General features: G+C 60.3%; 1 protein-coding gene across 1 annotated transcript in view; it reads right to left on the bottom strand.

The window, feature by feature from the left end:
- LOC309584093 (uncharacterized protein) overlaps nucleotides 1-21,350 on the bottom strand; it is a gene marked incomplete at its 5' end in the record, with an annotated part of 34,259 nt that overhangs the window by 2,068 nt on the left and 10,841 nt on the right. Inside the window, 3 exons of the mRNA XM_082300011.1 lie at nucleotides 1,616-1,741; nucleotides 2,560-2,657; nucleotides 16,000-16,077. Of these exons, the coding sequence (XP_082156137.1) occupies nucleotides 1,616-1,741; nucleotides 2,560-2,657; nucleotides 16,000-16,077 (302 nt within the window). The remainder of the gene's footprint in view (nucleotides 1-1,615; nucleotides 1,742-2,559; nucleotides 2,658-15,999; nucleotides 16,078-21,350) is intronic.

Here is a 21,350-nt window from a genome sequence, read left to right as displayed (position 1 = left end):
GCCTTTGTGCTCAGGCCAGAATAACTCATCCTTAAAAAGATTAATAACCCCATGTGATGGCCCATGTCTGGCAGTGTGAAGGAACTGTGAGATGTTTCAGGGGAGAGTTGTTTTACACCACAGCAGATTGTTTCTTTCTAGGCGGGTCTGCTGTTGGTGGCACTTTGGGAACCACGTGATGCAGAAGAAAACCCTTTTTTCCTTAAGCATAACAGAGAGACTTTTCAAGAACTGCAACACTGACCAAAATCCCATGTTCTGCTTCCTTTGTGCGAGTTGGGTAAAAGGAGTGAAGTGCTGGAAGAGAGGGGAGGTTTGCTTGAATTTCTTGTTATTTCTTTTTACTTTTAATTCTGTTAGTAATAGACTTTTTCTTTGTACAGCAACTGTTTAAGTTTGAACCTGTTTTGCCTCGCAGCTCTCTAGTTTCCCCTTATGAAAAATAACAGATTTCGTGTGCTTGACGCTCAGCTGCGTCAAACCAGGACAGGCAGAGCCCTGGTGCCCCCCGTCTGAGTGATCCATGTTTGGATCCAGTGTCCTGGGTTTGCATGGCCAGGCTTTGGAAATAGGGGGCCTCCAGGGGTGGCTTCCATCAGCAGCTTCCAGAAGCTTCCCCCGTGTCTGGCTCCTGTTCCGCCCCGCCCCTGAAGGCGAGGGTAACCCAGGGTCTGGTTCATGGCTCCCCTGGGGCAGATTAGAGTGAAACAACAGTGAAAGATCTGTGTTTATAAATATATCTCTGTAGGGTTTATTTCAGAACAGTTTGGTTGCTGTGTTTGGGGGCGGGGTTTGGAGCCCTTTTGGTTACCATCTCCAGTAATATTAAAAGCATAAAAGTAACACTTAGGAAATGTATAAGGGCAAAGGAAGTATGAGAGTAGAAGGATACAGAGTCAGCAGCCCTGGATCAGCAACAAAACTTTTGGTTTTGGTTGTTCCAATGTCCCTGTCCTTGGTGTAAGTGATGGTCCCAGGCTGGATCCCGTGGGGGCTGGGGAAGCCCCGGAACCTCCAAGTTCCGTGGGTTAATACAGGTTCAGGTTTGGGTGAACACCCAGGTGCCTCCCCCGGGGGAGTTTTGCAGTGTCCGATGTCACACTGTGGATCCCGGGGCACTTTGGGGGGGGCTCTGATGGTTTATGGCCCCTTCTAAGACATGGCCCTGCCCCTCCCGGCAGCGCAGCTGAGCCAGGCATGGCCCATGCGAAGGGATGGAAACCTCCAGCCCTCTGTGTGCATGTCCCGGGCGTGCCCCGGGCGGGTTCCCAGAGCTGGGCCAGCTGTGTAAGGGAGGGCGCTGCCCTGCTCCAAAGCCCTGTCCCACCTGGCCGGATCTGCTTCCGATCGGCCTCTGCCCTTCCCTGGCTCCAGGCCCGGCTCGTCCCCTCCGGGCTGGGTGTTCCCCCCCTGTGCCCCCGGGCGCTCCCTGTGCCCACGGCCAGCAAAGGCCCCGCTGCTGTTGCCGGTGGCCAATGGTTTGAGCCATTAACCTGGAACATTTCAGTCCCTCACAGCTCTGCACCCCAAAAGCTGAGAGGGATCAAAGGCGCCTCAAAGCGACTCCATCCCACTGCAAACGGCTCAGTTCCACCTCAAAACAACTCCATCCCACCTCCAAATTTTGGGGTATCCCCTGTGCCCAAACTGGTCCCAGTTGTAGATGTTCCTGTCCATGAACTTCACCCAGTTGTTGTCATCAAGAAGTGCCAGTGGGCTTTTCCCCAGGAATGGAACACACCTGTGTGGGAGACAGGTCAGCAGGTGCCCCCTCCAGCAGCCCCCAGCACCCCACAGCAGGTTGGGAGCTCAAGGGACCCCCCTGGACACCCCTTTCCCACCCCTCTCTGCCCCACGGCCACCTCAGCACCAGCTGCTGGGTGGGGAGGAACCCCCCATGAGACCCCCAGGGAGGGACAGGGGTTTGGGGACCCCCCCGTGAGGTTCTGCCCCCCCCCGAGAGCCCCAGGGAACAGCTCAAGAGATCAAGTGATGGGGAAACAAAGGGACTCTCATGGGAAGCCCTTTCCCGCTGTCCCCCTGGCCTTTATCCCCCTCTCAGACACCTTTCCCATCGTCCCCGCGCCCCTCCCCACTCACCCAAGAGCTCCTCACCCGCAGCCGGGGGCTCCCAGCACCCAGAGTGGGGTGACACGGGGGGGACACACGGGGGTCCCCATTCCTGATCCATCCCAGGGCCGGTTTTGGCTCCCCCGATCTCGGCTCCCCCGCGGGGTTCCCCAGAGTCCCTCCCCAGTGTCCTCCAATAAACGGCACTGGGGTGAACTGGGAAGCCTTCCTGGGAACACTGGGAGCAGCCGGGCGGGGGCAGAGTGACAGCGGGGCTGGGGGGGACACACGACCCCCCCAAAATCAGCCCGGGGACGGAGCGGGGGGTCCCGGCCGGGCCCGAGGCCACGGGGAGGGGCTGCGGCCGCCGGCGGCTCAGGAGCTCTGTGGGCAGAGCAAAGGGGGTGACAGCGGGCTGGGGGGCCCCGGGGGGGGCACACACGCTCTGGGGGAGGGGGGATGTGATCCCCAGGACCCCCCGTCACCTACTTGAGCAAGTGAAAGCCGAGCCCCCATCGGAAGATGAAGCCCAACACCAAGTCCCCGATCCCCGTCAGAATCTTGCTGCGGGCAGTGTCCGCTGGCATCTGTGGGGGGTCCGCGGGGGTCAGGACCTCTCAAAAAACCCCCAGAGAGCCATCAGGACCCCCTAAACTCCTCTTTTTTTCGTCCCCAATCTGTCCAGAACGCCGTTAAACCTTCCAGCACATGCCAAACCCACTCTCATCTCCTCCAGGACTCCACAAGCCCCATCCCAGTTGCTCCCTGCCTTCCGAGGATCCCCCAAACCCTCTCCCAGCCCCTTTGCCAAGGCTAAAAAGAAGGGTGGCTCTTGATGGAATGCTCAACACCGAGAAACAGGACAAGAGATCGGCCTAGAAGCATAGACAGCTTTGGGTTGGGGTGTTCTGAGAGAAGTGAGCTGCCCTCGTGAGAGGGGAGTGGATTGAGGGCACTGGGGAGGCACTGGGAGGGCACTGGGAGCGACTGGGAACGGAGCGCGCGGCACTGGGAGGCCGAGTCCAGCACGGGGCAGTCGGCGCTGCGGGTCTGCCTGGCAACTGATGAGTCATCAGAGAGACGCGCTCTGATTGGCTGAGGGGCGTCAGCGCCACGCAGGGCTGGGATGGACACGCGGAGGGAAACTGGGAGACACTGGGATGGACTGGGAGAGACTGGGAGAGACTGGGAGACATCAGGGGAACCTGGAAGGACAAGAGGCCCCGGGGATGGGCTCCAGGGGGGCTGAGGGGCTCCAGGCTCATCCCCAGGGCAGGGCCCGAGGGGACTCGCTCTGCCCGACGTTCTGCACCTCTGCGCTCCGCCAGCAACGGGGCAACGACCTCGCGGTTGTGCCGGCAGAGCCTGTCCGCCAGAGCCCCTTTGTACCCCACTCCTGCTGCATGGCTGTTCCAGCACTGCGCCTGTTTCTCCCCACACGGGGTGTCCCCCACCAACAGCCCCACATCGCTGGCGAGTGCAGTTGCTGCTCCCGGTGTCAGATGCTCCTCTGCACCAACCTCACCGGCTCGGTGCCCTTCATGAAGTGACACTCGGACTTCATCATCCCCTGGAACACCCCTGTGTGTGCGGGACACAGCTCAGGGGGTGCCCCCCCTGCAGCCCCCAGCACGCCCAGAGCTCCGGGAGCCACCCCGGATCCCCGCTCTGCACCCCCTGTGCCCCACGGCCGCCATGGGACCCTCCTGCCCGTGCTCCCACTTCCTCTTTTCCACCCTTCTCCCTATTTCACATCCCCTCCCCCGCCATTTCCAGCCGCTCCCCAGAGGAGTTTTGGAGTCCCATTCCCCCCTTTTCACCCTTGCCACCCTTTTCCCCCACAATCCGCCAATCCCCAGCCCACTCCCGCTCAGTTTTAGGGTCCCATCCTCCACTTTTCCCCACTTTCCCACCCCCTCCCACCCGTTTCTCCCCCCCTCTTCAGCCCCCTCCTGCTCGTCCTCTGAGGGTCCCCTCCACCTCTCACTCATTTTAGGGGTCCCATCACCCCTTTTTCCCCTTCTGCCCCCCTTTCCCATCGCATCCCGCCCCCCCCCGCTCACCCGAGAGCTCCGCGCCCGCAGCCGGGGGGGCTCCCAGCACCACCAGTGCCACCAGTACGGCCCCAGCTGCCGCCACTCGCCCCATGGCCAGCGCTGGCCATGATTTTGATTGGCTGAGGGGCTTTAGGGACGCTGCAGCCCTGTGGTGGGGTTTTTGGAGGGGGAACCTCGAGGTGCTGGGCAGGTGGGAGCTCAGCTGTGCCCAGAAATGTGTCCCCAGGGACGCGGGATCTCAGGGGTGCCCATGGCCTGGGGTGACGCTGGCCCAGTGCCAGGCACCCACCAAAGCCACTCTGTCCCTGCCCCCCGCAGCCGCACAGGGGAGAGAAAATGGAACCGAGGGTTCCCGGGTGGGGATAAGGACTGGGAGAGATCTCTCAGCAAACACCAGCACGGGCACAACAGGCTCTAATTAGAGATACCAATTAATTAAATTGATGACACTGAAAAAATAAGAGCAGGAGAATGAGAAGGAGAAGAAGACCCTTAAAAACACCCTCCCCCTCCTCCCTCCTTCCCAGGGGCTGTGGGGGCATCTCTGCATCCGGCACCTCCATCTTTGGAGCTGCCAGGGATTGGCTCTGCCAGACATGGAGGAAGCTTCCAGATCCTTCTCTCAGAAGCCACCTCTCAACCAACCCTGCTACCAAAACCAGGCTGTGCAAGCCAAATAGAGCCCCAAAACTGGGAACCCAGGTATCCAGGAGCTCAGCTGCACCCCAAAATGGGGATGGAGATGTCCAGGGGCTCAGCTTTGCCCAAAAACGAGGCCCCAGCTGAGGGTGTTCCCTGCTTGGCTGAGCGCTGCTTGAGGGCTGGGGCTGCAGCAAGGAGGGGACACCCTCCTCCAGTGGGGATGTCCCGCAAGCGGGGGACCCCCACAAGCCCCTCACAACCCCCGGGGCTGGGCTGGCCCTGCCTGGATGCCGGGAGACACCAAAACTGCTCTGTCCCTGCCCTCTGCTACTGCACAGGGACAGGAAATACAAGGAAAAGCCCAGGAGCTGAGAGAAGGACCTGGAGAGATCCTGCCCCGAGCACTGGCACGGGCACAACAGACCCAGCCTGGGCACAGGGAGGGAATTTATTACCAACCAAATCCCAGCAGCACAAGGAGAAGGCGAAGAAATCTCTCCAACACCTTCCCCCCACCCAGCGGGGATCACCCGGAATGGGGGTCACCAGGGCTCTGCTCCACGGGGGTCACTGGGGATCATCCAACGCCGATCCTGCTCTTTTGGGGGATGCATATTCCTGAGTACAGCCAGATTGTGAGTCCTCTTTACCTGGTTACCCACAAGAAGTACAATTTCCTTTGGGGCCCTGAACAGCAGCAAGCTTTTGCCCAAATCAAGCAGGAAATCGCTCACGCTGTAGCCCTTGGCCCAGTCAGGGCAGGACCAGAGGTGAAGAACGTGCTCTACTCTGCAGTCGGGAACAATGGTCTGTCCTGGAGCCTCTGGCAGAAGGTGCCTGATGAGACTCGAGGTCGACCACTGGGATTCTGGAGTTGAAGCTACAGAGGGTCTGAAGCCAACTCTACCCCAACAGAGAAGGAAATCTTGGCAGCCTATGAAGGAATCCAAGCTGCCTCTGAGGTAATCGGCACTGAAGCACAACTCCTCCTGGCACCCCGACTACCGGTGCTGGGGTGGATGTTCAAAGCAAAGGTTCCCTCTACCCACCATGCCACCAATGCCACATGGAGCAAATGGATTGCTCTCATCACACAGTGCGCCTGTATCGGAAAACTGAATTGCCCTGGGATTTTGGAAATAATCACAAATTGGCCTGAAAGTGAAAACTTTGGTCTCACTGATGAAGAGGAACAAGTGACACGTGCTGAAGAAGCTCCACCGTACAGCCAGCTGCCATCAGAAGACACACGCTGCGCTCTTTTCACCGATGGCTCTTGTTGAATTGTAGGGATGAAACGAAAGTGGACAACAGCTGTATGGAGTCCCACACAACGGGTTGCAGAAGCTACTGAAGGAGAAGGTGGATCAAGCCAACTCGCTGAACTCAAAGCTGTTCAACTAGCCCTGGACATTGCTGAAAGAGAGAAGTGGCCAAAGCTCTACCTCTGCACTGATTCATGGATGGTAGCCAATGCTCTGTGGGGATGGCTGGAAAAGTGGCAAAAAGCGAATTGGCAGTGTAGGGGAAAACCAATCTGGGCTGCTGAGGAGTGGAAAGACATCGCTGCCTGAGTAAGAAGCTGGTTGTGAAAGTCCCCCATGTAGATGCTCATGTCCCCAAGAGCTGGGCTAATGAGGAACATCGCAACAACAAGCAGGTAGATCAGGCTGCAAAGATAGAAGTGTTACAGATAGACTTAGATTGGAACCATATTTTTTCCCAGACGTGCTGGGAGAGGGCTGGTTGTAACCAAAGGAGAAATGCAGGAAATGACTTGGTCAGCTTTGCCTGGAAGAAGGGTAATTTTCTCTAAGAATTACTAATCCTTTCCCTTGGCTTTTGACTTTCTTCACAAGGCCATTTGCATCCCAGCTTCAGCACGATGTGAGAAGCCCGGGCTCACAGAACTGCCTGAACGATTCCTCCGCAGCAACACTCGGGTGGAAAGGGGAGCGGGGCACCCGAGCACCCTCTGGGGAAGCCTCCCGCCAGGTGGAATTTGTGCCATGCCGGGAGAGGAGGAGGGGGGAAGGATGGGCGCTGTGTGGCAGCAGCAGGAAGTCTGGGCCGCAGGACATTCCACCTGCGCCGCTGCCCCGCAATCGGCGGCCGTGTCCCCGGGGCTGCGGCCCTGGCACCGCGTCCGCTGAGCTGCCGACGCTGCGGGAGCTCCCCGGGCTGGGCTCAGGCTCCCGCTGGCACCGGGCAGCAGGCTGTGCTCTCGCTGTGCTCAGCAGCAGCGGAAAATGCCTCTGGATGTGCATGTCTCCTGCTGCTGGGAAGAAGCAAGGAAGCGAGTCGAGAAGTTCTGGTTTCTCTTTGTCCTGCTGGATTTTTAAATTTCATTCCACGCTCCAGAGGCAATTGCTGTGCTGGCCTCTCTCAGCTGGTTCTATTTCAAGAGCAGCAGCAACAGGACTGTGTTTGAGAGATGGCAATGGGGCCTGTATGGCTTTCATTCTCCTCGCCTTTGTGCTCAGTGGCTGGTGGGCATTCCAGTGTGTGCTGATCCTTACGCCTGTGACAAAAAGACTGACTTCAGTGCCATGAAAGCACGGTGGGTAGCCCTGACTGAAAGAGGCAATTGCAGTTTGGCTGAAGAACTTCAGGCGGCAGCCAGAAGGGCACAACAGCAGCCGTGATCTCCAACTCACAAGGCAAAGGCAACAGCAGCATCCCGATGGCGCATCACGGTGAGTGAAACGGTGCGGAAACGCGATCATTTCTTCCTCTGAAGTTTGGTGCAGGGCAGCCCACGCAGGCTCTGAGGAATCAGGGGTGTTTGTGGGTGACTGCTGTTCTGCTGGAGAGATTCAATTAGAAAAAGAAGGTGTTCTGCCATTGGAGTCTTGACATCAGTGCTTCGTCAGCAAGACCCGGCTGCTCCGTTCTGTGCTGGGTCCAGTGCAGGCAAAGGGCTGAGTGTGTGAAGTGAGTCCTGTTTTTCAGCCGTACAGCTCTGTCCTGTGCCACTCTCTGCTGACATGAAACAGGAGGGAGCAGGCTGACCTCGGCTGGGTGCCAGGTGCCCACTAAGTGGCTCTATCAGTCCCTTTCCCAATGGCCCAGGGCAAAGAATAAGATGGAGAACAACCAGCAGGGTGAGATCAGGCAGTTTTATTACAGAGAAAGAGAAGAGAAGAGAAGAGAAGAGAAGAGAAGAGAAGAGAAGAGAAGAGAAGAGAAGAGAAGAGAAGAGAAGAGAAGAGAAGAGAAGAGAGAAGAGAAGAGAAGAGAAGAGAAGAGAAGAGAAGAGAAGAGAAGAGAAGAGAAGAGAAGAGAAGAGAAGAGAAAGAAAAAAGAAAAGAAAGAAAAAAGAAAAGAGAAAAAGAGAAAGAAAGAAGATTCTGCATGTGTGCAGGCTAAGGAAAAAAGCCAAGCTCTATTTGCCATTAGCAGCGATGTTTGGACACTTCCCAGCAAGCTGGGCTTCAGCACACGGAATGGTCTCTCTGGGAAGGAAACGCTGAGGAATCACGAAAGCTCCCCCTGCCCTTCCTCCTCTCTCCCTTTGCTTTACACATCTGATCTGGAGTCATATGGTTGGAACATCCCCTTGGCTGATTTGGGTCCGCTGGCCTGGCTGTGTCCCCTGCCAGGATCCTGCCCACTCCCATCCCCTCTGCTGGGGGAAGGAATGGCAGAGGGACAGCGCTGCTGGGCAGTAGCCAGAACACCGCTCTGTTCTCAGCACCCGTCCAGCTACCAATGCAAAGCACAGCCCTGGAAGGCCCGTGAACTTTCCCTCAGGCAGACGCAACACACGGGACTTGAGCTGCCAGCAGCCCAGGTCACCCTCTGCCAGCCCCGCTCCTTGCACCTTGTGTCCCCACAAGCAGACACAAAGTGTTTCTGCTGCTCCCCCTCCTGCACAAATCCACAGAGAGCTGGGATTTTTCCAAGTCTCGTGTCTCCGTTGTGCCGTATTCCCAAAGAAGCAGCAGCCCCTCCCGATGAACACGGCGAGTTACGCAGATGCTTGTCAGCTCCACTGCCTGCCTAGAAATCTGGGAACTGCTTCTAAATGCTGCTCCCTTCAGCTCTTGGGCACCGACTGACACAGAGCTGGGAAACAAATCCCCTGGCTGCTGGCTGACAAGGTGAGTTCTGCCAGAGTCAGAGCTCTGTGGGAAATCTCTATCCACGCCTCTCCTTTGAATAGATCCACACCCGGGGTGCGCAGGGACGTGTCCTGTATGGAAAGGAAGGAGTGTGCCAGCACCGTGACTGACACTTTCCCTCTCCGTGTGCGTTCCAGAGCCACGGGTACACAGACGTGATGGAAACCCTCGCACAGCCAGAGCCTTCTGTCCCTGCAGAACGGAGCGCGGCGGGTGGGGGCGGTTGGTGGGCAGCGAGTCCCGGACAGCGGGCGAGATCCGGCTCCACAGCTGCCAGGCCCCGCTAAGGCTTAATGCCGCCTCCTCGGCAACAGGAAAGGCCTTCAGCCTCGTCCCTGCCCAGAGGGGCAGCGCTGGCCTGGCTGCACAGCTCGTTTTCCCCACAGGTCGCAGGAGATGAGATCCCAACGCTTGCAAACACCGACTGCGAGCCACAGCTCTGGGTGCTCACCATGAACCTCAGCTCTGTGAGCGCTGTCTGCCCCAGGCTCCAGGGGATGCAGTGGGAGCCCAGCTGGGCTCTGCCCTGGGACCATCCTCCAGGGACAGCTGCACACAGGGAGCATTTGGTTGCCACAAAGAGCCAGGCCATGGCTGCAGGGAGCTGCTCCAGGTGCGGCCTGCACTGCTGTGTGCTGCGCTCTGGGGCTGCTGCTCCCCGCAGAGGGGACTGCACTGGGGTGCCAGAGGAGACAAAGAAGCTCCAGCTTAAGCCTGACTGGGCTGGGTGGCTGGGCTGGGAAGAGTGGCGAGAGTCAAGGGCATTCACAGAGCTCATCCTGCTCTGTGAAGAACAAGGAAAAGGGAGTGGGAACCCAGCAATGAGCAGAGCTGAGGCCTGGAGAGCAGCTCAGAATGACACCCAAATCTCACCAGACCTCTGAGACATTGCTGTTCTACAACCAGCAATGAACACAAAGAGTGAACCTGGGGCTCACTCTTCATCGTGGCCAGGGGCATCAAGGAAGGCTACAGTGCAATGGGGACTGTGGTGAGCTGGGAACTCACTGGGGGAAAGAGGGAGCACTTGTGGAGCAAAAGGCAGGTGGGGGGGAGAACTGTTCAGAAAAGGGCTGAGCTTCAGCTTGAGCAAGCTGAAAAATGTCATTGGGGGTCATCCCAGACTGATTTCATTTCAGAAGTTACTGAACAAGTTTGTTATTGGGGGGTGTCATATTTTCCCCTGCAGGTGCACGCTCTGCAAACCTGAGCTGCACTGCCGAGCTGCTCAAGCACGTCTCTGCTGCAGGTCACGGCGTTTCTTCTTTGGCTTCTCGTGGCCCCGGGGCTGAGCCGCAGCAGAGCCCTGGCGGAGCCCAGAGCAGCCTCAGCATCCACAGAGCCCGGCTGCAAGGAGAGAAAGCAGAAAGCGCCCGTCAGCTGAAGGCTCCCGTCCGTCCCCCTTGTCCCAGCCGCCCGCGGTGCCCAGGCCGTGCTGGCCATGCTCAGAGCGCTGCCCAAAGCTGCCCAGCATTGCTGCCTCTGGCAGGAGAGCAGGAGGGCAGGACACGTGCCCAGCCTGCAGCCGGCCGTGGCACAGCCACCTCCTCAGCAGCTGCCCAGAGCGGGATGCTGCTGCGCTCACTGCCGTCTCCCAAAAGCCCTTATCCCAGCCGTGCCAAGAGGATGGGCACCCACCTCACGCCTCCCACCGCCAGAAGAAAAGCTGCTCCCAAACGCTGTCCTCAGCCTTCTCCAAGGGCACGTCCCACCCATGCCGCAGCTGCTCCCAAGCACTTCGCCATCCGGACCAGACAGCACCTAGAACGCTTCCTTTGGAAAAATAAACCATAAATCAATGAAAAGAGATTACAGACAAAAAGGGGAAACAAGGAGAAAGGTAAAAAATCTTCTCTCTGCTGGGGCCTTGAGGAAGGCCCAAGCTCACCCAAGGGAAAAACCCACCCACGGGCCAGGGCAGCCCACACTTTCTCCCTTCCCCCTGCCCTGCCCCCAAAAGTCATGCTGAGCCCAAAGCCAACAAGGGCAGTGGAGCAGCCCAAGCCCTTCCTTGCCTGCAGAGCAAAGCAGCCCATGCACAGCTTCTGGTGTCCAACCTCTGCTCCCACCATGGGGCTTTGTTTGTGTTGGGCTGGCTGCCCCAGCCCCAGCCCCAGCACGGTGGGTGCTGGGGGCTGTTGGCAGGGCCAGGAGCAGACTTCCAGTTCAAAACCAGCCCAGCCTATCCCCCCAGCCCTGCCAAAAAGCAGCTTGGCAGCTGACTGAAGAATTGGTTGCATCCGCCCCAGCAAAGGGGGGAACCTTTGCTTCCCGGCCAGGCTGTGCAATGCCCAACTCTGGGAGCATCCCCCTGCGTGTGGACTCATCTGCAAATTCGCCGTGGAGCCTGGCTTTGGAGAAGGTGCCACAATTGAAGTCCATCATCTTCAGGTTGCCTGGTGGAGGAAGAGCTTGTCATCCTTGATGTCCCCCTCCATGTCTCCAGCAGCAGCAGCCGCACCTGGCACAGCTTCTCCAGGGGCTCCTTCTTCCCTGGGGCTGGAGCAGGCTGTCAGTGCTCTGCCCAGGGCCCCGGCTGTCGCTGAAGCAGGACAAGCAAAAGCAGCTGCCATGGGGGCCACCAGTGCTGGGAAGAGCAGCTCAGCTCCAGCAGCAGGGCTGCGCGTGCCCAGCTGAGGAGCCCTGCGCAGCGATTCAGGCAGGACAAAAACTCTGCCTTTCTCTGCTGCTCCTTGCCAAGGCACGTGTGCAGCTGGAACTCACCGGCTCCCTGGCTCAAAGCGTGCATGTGGCTCTCTCCCTTCTCCTATGGCACGTGAATGTCCTGCATCCAAGGATCACAGGACAGGTCTTCTAATGAGGGCCTTTCCGAGGAGAGCACGGATAAACACCGTTGGATGAGATCCTGGCACTCTGTGGAGAGAAAGCAGAAAGCGCCAGTCAGTTGCAGAAGGCTCCTGTCCGCTTTGCCCCACTCTTGCCATGGCCAGGCCGTGCTGCGTGTGCTCAGGGCTGTGCCTAAACTTTGCCATCAGTTCTTTCTTTTGGAGGAGAGCAGGACATTGCCACCTCCTCAGCAGCTGCCAGTGTGGGATGCTCCTGAGCCCGCTGCTGTCTCCCAGCACTGCTATTCCCCCCATGCTGCAGAGACAAGGACCCACCTGGAGAGAGCCGTCGTGGGAGCGAGAGCCGGCCCCAGGTGCTGTTCCAGCCCCTCCTGAAAGGGTGCTCCCCGCAGACCATCTGGTGCAGCACGATGCCCAGGGACCAGACGGTCGCTGCCTCGCCGTAGTACCAGCCGAACTGGATCCATTCTGGGGGCCTGTAGGATGGTGTTCCTATGGAATAGAGATGGAGTTCTTCAGGGGGATGCTGCCTGCTCCCAGAGCCTCGCCCCAGCATCCCTGGGCATGTGGGGGCCGCAGCAGCGGCACGAGGCGTGACCCGCTGCCCTCTCGCCAGCACCTGGGACTTGTGTACAAACTGGGGGTTGGAAAAGAAGCCGCTGGTGTCACAAGAGGGCAGCGGAAGCCCTGGCAAGGCCCGAGCATTCTATGCAAAGGAAAAACCCACTTGGTGCTGGGGAAAAACCACGCTTTCATCCTCCCTGCCTGCACTGCCCCAGAAACCATTCTTAAGGCAAGGCAAGCACGGGCAGCAGAGCAGTCCGAGCCCTGTCTCGCCTGCACACCAAACGGGCTGGAGCACAGGTTCTGGCCCCCCCTCTCTGCTACCCCCACCCACGGGTGTTTCTGTGGCGCTGGCTGCCCCAGCCCCAGCGCCAGTCCTGGGCAGAGTGGCTGGCAAAGGCTGCCAGCAGGGCTGGAAGATGGGCCCTCAGCCAGCGCCGCTCAAAAGCAGCTCAGCTGAAGACTCCGGCTGCCATGACTGGCAGCAAAAGGGAGAATCCCCCCTGCCACAGCCGGCTTGGGCTGTGAGATGTTGGGCTGGGAGATGCCAGGAGCCTCCCCCTGCGTGGGCTCACCTGCAAAGCTGGTGTAGGCTGCGGCTTGCAGGTAGGTGCCACAGCCAAAGTCGATGAGTTTGGCCTGCCCGGTGGCCAGGTCAAGCAGGATGTTCTCTGGTTTGATGTCCCGGTGCAGGACCCCGCAGCTGGTGCAGTGCCGCACGGCCTCCAGCACCTGGCGGAAGAGGTGCCGCGCCACCTCCTCGCACAGGAAGCCCCGTGCCCGAATGAAGTGAAGGAGGTCCTGAGACCGCTCCGGCCGCTCCAGCACCATCACCACGTTGTTGGGGAGCTCCAGCCACTCGTGGAGCTGGACGATGCCAGGGAAGCCAGCGGACACCTTGTCCAGCAGCACGATCTCCAGTGGTGCTCGGGTGCCGTCGGGCTGTGGGAGGAGCACGATGCCGTCAGCGGGGCCGATGCCGTGCCGGGGCTCGGCAAGCCCTCAGCCAGCCGGGGACGCTCTGCGCGCTCCGCTGGCCCCACGGCCGCTCTCCCTCGAGGCGTCCTGGCGGCTTCCACCCTGCCGGGCCTCGGCTCATCCCCGCCCGTCGCGCCCCGGCTTCTCCCGCTGCCCCTCGCTCACTCACCAGCTGGCCCCAATGGTGGATGCGGTTCCGTGGCACCCGTTTGACGGCCACCTGCAAGGCAAGGGGAGCAGCGGGCTGAGCTCGCCGCCCGCCGTGCCGAGCCCCATGCTCCTTCTCCTCCTCCTTTGCCCCCCGCCTCCCGCGCCCGCCGCCGGCCCCGCCACTCACCGGGGCGCCGTCCGAGAGCCGCGTCGCCGCCAAGACGCTGCCGAAGCCGCCGCGCCCCAGCAGCGAACCCAGCCGGTAGCGCTCCTTCAGGCCCTGCTGCGCCTTCCGTGCCGGCGAGACGCGGCCGTCAGCGCTCGGCCCGGGGCCAGGAACGGCCCCCGAGCGCCGCTCAACCGCCCCGGGCCGGCCATCCCCACATGTTGCCTCTTTTGAAGCGGACACCGGCGGCTCGGGGCCGGCGGCCGCGCTCAAGAGCGGCGGAGCTCGGAGCGGGGAAGACGCTGCGGAAGCGGCGGGAGCGGCCGCGCCGCCTGTGTCCCCGGCGGGCCCCGGGAGGAGCCGAGGCCGGGGTCGGGGCCGGGGTCGGGGTCGGGCCAGCCGGAGCCAGGGGCTGGCGATGGTGCCCAGGAGCCAGGCACTTATGCCCGCCCAGCAGCGCCACAGCCAGGACGGCGAGAGCCGGGCGGAGGCGGGACCGCGGCGGGACGCCCGGGGGCGGGGAGGGGGCAGCCCCGCCCGGGGCCGGGGGCGGGCCGGGGGCATGGCCCGGCCGGGCACGGGGAGAGGGAGGCCGCGGGAGGGGGGTTGGGGAACGAAAGGGAGAGCGGGAGAAGGTGCGAGACACTGGCAGAGGGAGAGGAGGAGCAGGAGAAGGGACTTAACAGAGGGTTCGTGGACTCGCTGCTCTTGTGCTGCTGCCGCTGCTGCCGCTGCTGCCGCTGCTGCCGCTGCTGCCGCTGAAGCGCTGGGAGCGTTTGTCCGCGTGTCCGTGTGTCCGGTGCCCGTTTGTCCGTTCCCCCCCGCGCGCCCCACGGCCGAGCCCCGCGCGCCCCGGGGCAGCACGGGCCGCTCCGCTCCGGGGCCGAGGCGGAGTCCCGGAGCATCTCTTCCTCCCGCAGCCACACCAAACCCGCTCGGCCATTGGGAGCATTTTTGCACACGTTTCCCTTTGAAGGGCTCCTCTCTCCTCCCATTTCCAAGGAGTCTCCCTGGGGTTTTGGCACCTGAAGCGACAGGGCAGCGATTGGGCTTCAAACTGCAAGAAAGACATGGAGGGGCTAGAGCGCGTCCAGAGATGGGAATGGAGCTGGGGAAGGGTCTGGAGGACTTCTGAGGGGCAGCTGAGGGATCTGAGGGGGCTGAACCTGGAGGAAAGGAGGCTCAGGGGGGAGCTGGCTCTCTCCAAGTCCCTGACAGGAGGGGCCAGCCAGGAGGGCTGGGGCTCTGCTGCCAAGGGAAAGGACGAGAGGAAATGGCCTCGGGGGAACCTTTGGGGTGGATGGTGGGGAAATTCTCATCCTCCGTGTCTCGACAGAGGGGGAGGGGGGGAGGGGTGGGGCGCGACCTGGGGACACGGGGGTGGTGACGCTGGGCTGGGGACACGGGAAAGGGCACGGGAAGCCAAGGCCCCGCTGAGCGCTGGCGCTGGGCTGGCACGGGGTGAGCCGGCAGCAGAGCCCCAGAGCCCTGAGGGACTCGCCCTGACGCCCGTAGAGAATTGATCCTGGTCTCTAAAAAATGAGACTCAATAAAATACCATTAAAAGATGCCTCCTTCTCCTCCTCCCCCATCCCTTCTCCTGCTCCCCCCGGGCCCAGCGCCCACCCTTGGCCCCCCGTTTTCCCAACGCGGTCGCATCCCGCGGGAGGAGCAGGGAGGGAGCCGGGATAGGTCGGGCTGGGGCAGGGCTGGGCTGTGGGCCCGGCCTGGGAGCCCCCCACGCGCCCCCTCCCCAAATTCCCCTGGCGGGGGGCGCTGGGGGCGAGGGGGGGGGCGCAGGTGGGGTCCGGGTGGGGAGCGCTGGGCGCTGCGGGTCTGCCTGGCAACTGGTGAGTCACCAGCGCTGCGCGCTCTGATTGGCTGAAGGTTGTTCAGCGCCTTCTCTGATTATCGGATACTCGCGGGGAATTTTGGTTGGTCCTTGGGGGCTGTGGGGCGGCTTAGGGGGGGGGTCTCTGCGCCTTTGGGGTTCGCTGGGTGCCGATTTGGGGTTCAGGTTCCTTCCAAGGACCCCACAGAGCGGGGTGACACACGGGAGTCCCCATTCCCGATCCATCCTGGGGCCGGTTCTGCCCCCTCCACTCTCGGTCCCCCCGCGGGATCCCCCAAAGTCCCTTCCCACTGCTCCCCAATAAACGGGATCGGGGCGAACTGGGAAGCCTTCCTGGGAACACTGGGAGCAGCCAGGCAGGGGCAGAGTGACAGCGAGGCTGGGGGGGACACACGACCCCCCCAAAATCAGCGCGGGGACGGAGTGGGGGGTCCCGGCCGGGCCCGAGGCCACGGGGAGGGGCTGCGGCCGCCGGCGGCTCAGGAGCTCTGTGGGCAGAGCAAAGGGGGTGACACCGGGCTGGGGGCCCGGGGGGGGGCACACACGCTCTGGGGGAGGGGGGACACGACCCCCGGGCCCCTCCCGTCACCTGCTTGCGCAGGTAGAAGCCGAGCCCCAGCGCCAGGAAGACGAAGCCCAACACGAAGCCCCCGATCCCTGTCAGCATCTTGGGGGGCGGGGGGGCAGCTTTGGGGTGAGGGGGGAGAGGAACACAGATCCAATGAACGGCGGTGGCTGCCGGGAAGGGACCGGAATGGACTGGGACAGAATGGGACAGCAGGATACACTGGGACCAGCACCAGGACTGGGCAGGGCCAGATTTGGAGCACCAGGAATTATAGTGGGATATATTGCGACCACACTGAGGGCTACTGGGAACATGCTGAGGCCCAATGGGTGCTGCTGGGATATAGTGGGAGTGATTTGCATCATACTGGGAATGACTGGGATTGTACTGGGAGTGACTGGAACCACAGTAGTGGTGAAAGGGCACAACTGGAAAAATGCAGGGAGCAACTGGGATCATCCTGGGAGCAGCTGGCCCATGCTGGGGTCATACTGGGATCATACTGGGAGTGACAGGGTCATGTTGGAGTGACTGGCATAGTTCTGGGAGTATCTGGGAGTGACTGGGATCATACTGGGCCTGACAGGAATCAAACCAGACTCCTACTGGGAAGTTACCTGGAATCATACTGAGGGTGTTTGAACTCATACTGGGATCAGGCTTTCTCCCCACCATTAAAGTTTCCTTGCCCCAATTCAACTTTTCTCCCCAATTAAGCCCTGAGGCCCCTCCCTGCCCCCGGCTCCTCCCGGCAGGACCCGGCCGGGACCTTCTGGAAACAGCAGCGGAAAGAGTTCAAAAATTCCTCATTCCTTCCATCGATTTCCTTGGTTTCCGGGGCATTTTCCTGCGGCTGCTCCGGGCCATGGCTGAGGAGTCCCCTCGGGCTCCAGCCCCTTTCCAGTCCCTTTTTCCAGCTCTTTTCCTCAGCTGACCCAAAGCTGCGGATTTTGGGGGGCGGGAAGAGTCGCTCTGCTCAGGGGTCCCCGTGGTGCCCCAGGGAGGTTCCCTCCAGGCCCCTTGGAGCGTTTGGAATCTCCAACTCTCAGCAATCGCTGTCCGTGGCATTTAATCCCCCCTGCAGGGTTTTCCCCCAGACCGGCTTTCTTTCCAGAGGGTTTTGTGGTTTCGCTTCGAGCCGGGGCCTGAGGGCACCGGAGCGGCCGCGGGTGCCGGGGCAGGAAGGGCTGAGGGACAGCACGGCCCCACAAACCTCCGGGAGGGGAACAAGGGCTGGAGGGGGCAAAGAGAGAAGAAACACGAGATTTCAGAAAAAGAAAAAAACCCAGTAAAATATAGATGATATCTAAAATATAATAAAAGAGAACTCTGAAAAAAGAAAGTAACAGCAGAGCTTCTTCTCCTGGGACTTTGGGTTTCTTGTCCAAGCTCCGAGCTGGGTGTGAGTCAGAAACCAGTGGCTGGGAGAGACATTGCTGCTGAAGGGCTTCCTATGGCCAGGACTAAAGTGTCGAGGATCAAGGAACAGCTTGAGGTTACAGAGGCGCCAGCGCTCCTGTTGGATTCCCTCGTTTGAAGCTGAAAGCCGAGCTCCGTCTGGGACTCTGCTTTGTAAGGATTGAATGTAAAACTCCAGCGCAATCCCCGTTTCCCTCCCTCCTCTGGCCAGCGGCGCACGGAGAAGGGATGGGAGTTTCGGTGAGTTCGTGCTTCCCCCTGAGGGACAGGAATCCTTGCCGTGTCCAGCGGGGGTCCCTCCCCAGCCGTGCGGTCACTGCCCGGCCCGGCCCTGAGGCGCGGGGCAGTCGCGGGGCAGCCGCGCTCCGGCCCCGTCAGCGGCACCGCCGCTTCGTGCCGGGCAGGAGCGGCAGAAGGAGCCGGGCGGCGGCGGGGGCTGAATCCCGGCAGGAGGAGGAGGAGGAAGAAGAAGAGGAAGAAGGGGCCGGGGCCGCCTGCGGTGTCCGATGGCCGGGGAGCAGCGGGGAGGCCTCGGGGAGCGGCGGCGGGCGGGGCTCTGCTGGAGCCGCCCCGAGGGGTTTGTGCCGCCCCGGGCCCCTGAAGGAGCCGCTCCGCGGGACGGGCGAGCTGGGAACGAAAGGAAATACAGAGAAGAGAATAAAATACAATCAAAGAGCCGCACCGAGAGGCGTCTGCCCCGCCCGCGTCTGAAGGAGCTGCACCGAGGGACGGGCAGAGGGTGAGTAGAATGAAATCCAGAGAACGGAGTCAAATAGAATATAAAACTGCACCGGGATGTCCGCGGCGCCCGGTGTCACTGAAGAGCCGCACGGCGGGACGGGCGCTGTCGAGTGCGGCCAGAAGGGCAGCGCCGAGGAGGGAGAGAGGTGTGAATAGAAAAAAAAAATAGAGAGAACGGAATAAAATGCAATGAAAGAGCCTCACCAGGGGATCTTCGCAGCCCCGAGTCACTGAAGGAGCCGCAGCGAGGGACGGGCGGGGCGCGGCCCGGATCGAGCCCCTCCAGCTGCGCCTCGAGCGGCGACCCCGCGGGACCGCGCCGGGGCCGGGCGGCGGCGGCAGCCGGAGCCGGGAAAGCGGCTTGGAGCGGCGGAGACGAGAGGGGTGTTCCCGACCAGCTCCGCTCAGCCCTCGGGCACCGGGGGGGTTCCAGGGGTTGTTCCCGACCAGCTCCGCTCAGCCCTCGGGCACCGCGCTGGGGTCGCCGCGCACTTTTCACCCCCGGCCGCCCCCACGGGCCGGGCCCCGCGGCTCCCGCTGCCGCCGCCTCGGCCTTATGAACTCCCCTCCCCTCAGACCCTCCCGGGCACCGCCGGGCATTAGCGCAGCTCCCGGGACCGTGTCCCGGCCACACTTGGGTATTAAATCCGACAGATTTGAGAAGTGGGCACAGCCCTAGAAACCAGGGCTTTGCCCTCGGGAGCTTGGAGCTGCACGAGGGGGATAAAGGATCCCCTGCACTCACTGATGCCCCCAGAGCAGCTCTGCCCCCCTAAGAACGGGGCTGTATTTGGGAGAGGGAGGATGACTGGGATGGGGTCTGGAATGAAACAGACACGTTGGGATTAAGAGGTTTGGCTGATCCGGTTCCTGAGGAGGTTTTGGGGCACCCTCCAGTCCTGAGGGATGTGTTACTGGGAGGGGAGACACACCTGGCTCTTGCACTTGGAGTGCGGCCCCACAGGGAAGGACATGGGGAACCCATTTTAGGGTAGATCCTGCTGCTTTCCACCAGTTTTGGGGGGTTATAAACGGATTTGGGTGATTTCCCGGTCATTTTCAGAGGTGGAGTTGAGGCCTTTTCTGGGAGGATCCTGATGCTTTCCACCAGTTTGGGGGGTTCTAAATGGCTTGTGGTGGACCCACTTTCGTGAGTTCTGACGCTGCCCACCCGTGCTCTGCACTGGTCCGGACTGGTGCTCCCAGTGCCGCGTGGGGCAGGGCCCTGGGGACCCCTCCACGGCACAGCGTGGCTGCTTTGGGGCTGGCGGCACTTGCCCAGCGCTGGCCATGGGGCGTGTGCTGGCAGCTGGGGCCGTACTGGTGGTACTGGTGGTGCTGGGAGCTCCCGTGTCTGGGGGCAGTGGGACTCAGGTGAATGTGGGTGTCTCAGGGGTGTGGTGGGGACGACGGGAAAATATTGAGAGAGGTGGGAAAAAGGGAGGAAGAGAGCAGAAAATGGGAGCTGGAATGCCCAGACCAGGAGTCCAGCCCAGGGGTCTCTGGCCTGACTCCCCCCCAGGAAGCGGCTCCCACAACCCCTCACCCTGTCCCCAAAATTCCTTGGGATCTCCCACCCATCTCTGTATTCCCCCTCCAAAATCTCCAGGCTCCTGCAGTGAGACCAAAGGGGTCCAAATCCCCAGCTAGTGTGACCACAAGCCTCAAACTTTTTTCTCCACACAACAATCTTCCCTCTTTTCCCCTTCCTGGCTTCCCCCACAGCAGCTGGGAGCAGCCAAGAGCCCAGCGCTGCCCCAGCCCGACCGGCCCCAGCTCCATCCCTGCTCCTCCCGTGGGATGCGATGGGTTTGGGGGGAGGGGGCCAAGGGTGGGTGCTGGGCCTGAGGGGAGGAGGAGTGGGGGTGGAGGAGGAGGGATGAAGCTGGGAGCTGCCCTGGGCAAAGGGAGACACTGGGAGGGAAAAAGAGCAGGCAAAGGAAGGCAGGAGAGAAAGGAGGACCCGGCCAAGAGCATCACTCCGGATCTCTGAGGGAAGGGGAAACCTTTTGTTGTATGGAAACCAACAACAACTCGGAGTATCTCTGCCAGGCCACTGAAGGCCTCTCCTGCCCCACTCTCCCCAAGCAAAGTGCCCCTCCTTGCCCATCCTCGCAGCACTGTCCTCATGCCCTTCTGCTCGTTGTGGATGATGGGGCAGAGGGTTTGTTCCAGGGCATCCTGCAAGCACCAGGCAGGACAGTTCCACCAGGATGGGAACCCAGCTCAGGGCTGAGGGACTCAGACAATCTAAACACCAACACAACACCAACAGGGCACATTTGTCATTTTTGCTGCAAAAGGCAGCACTGAAAATGATGGGTAATGAGAGCCTCCTAATCACCCCAATCCCTTCTCCATTTTAAACTTTCTCTGAAATAACCAGAATAGCTCTTCAAATTCCTTCATCTTTGTCAGTCCCAGATCTTTGGAGAGCAGACTGGGGAAGAGAGCACAACATCAGCATGTTGGTAATCAGACATGGCTTGTTGTCCATTTCTCCTTACTCGATTACAGCAGTAGATATTGGGAATAACCAGCTATCCTGAGGAATTTTTCCTGCAGCAAGTTATTTTCCTATCATGGTCCATCTGTAATTTTATTACTTTATTACTTATTAAATGACTTATTACTTATTAAAACCCCAACATACATACAGTACAGCGCCTTGCAATTACTCCCCCTTATATTTATAAACCTCAAAGTCTTCCAGGTCTTAACAACATCTTTCTTCTATTCTTACTCTTTGAGTGCATCAAAAGACTCCTACTCGCAGCAGTAGAGAAAACCTTCTCGTTAAAGAGTACCAGTGGTACAAGATCTACCCAGGCAGCCGTAGCCGCGGCTACCAGAGAAACATCTTGCTGGGATGATACCCAAAGCACCCCAGTTTAAGGTTTAAGTTTCTTTTATTTTTTTAAACAAAAACGGGGGAGATGTTGCTGTGCACCTTTCCCCCCGTACTTGGTCTGTCCCAGTTCATTTCATTGCCAATCAGTTTGTAGTTTCCCCTCCCCTTGCTGCATTGTATACGCCTTGCCTTAGCTGCCAATCCTTGATGTACACCACCCCTTTCCCCTCGCCCTGCTAGAAAGTTCTTCTCCCCTCGATACCCCCTTGGTCCCTTTGAATTTCTCCCCTCCCCTTCTTTTCCCTCATTGGCTAATTGTATGTCACTCCACCTGTGAACCCTCCCCTTCTCCTTCCCGACT

The sequence above is a fragment of the Coloeus monedula genome, assembly GCF_965178545.1.
Source record: "Coloeus monedula genome assembly, chromosome: 36".
Taxonomy (NCBI): Eukaryota; Metazoa; Chordata; class Aves; order Passeriformes; family Corvidae; genus Coloeus; species Coloeus monedula.
This window is presented reverse-complemented; position numbering and strand designations above follow the sequence as displayed.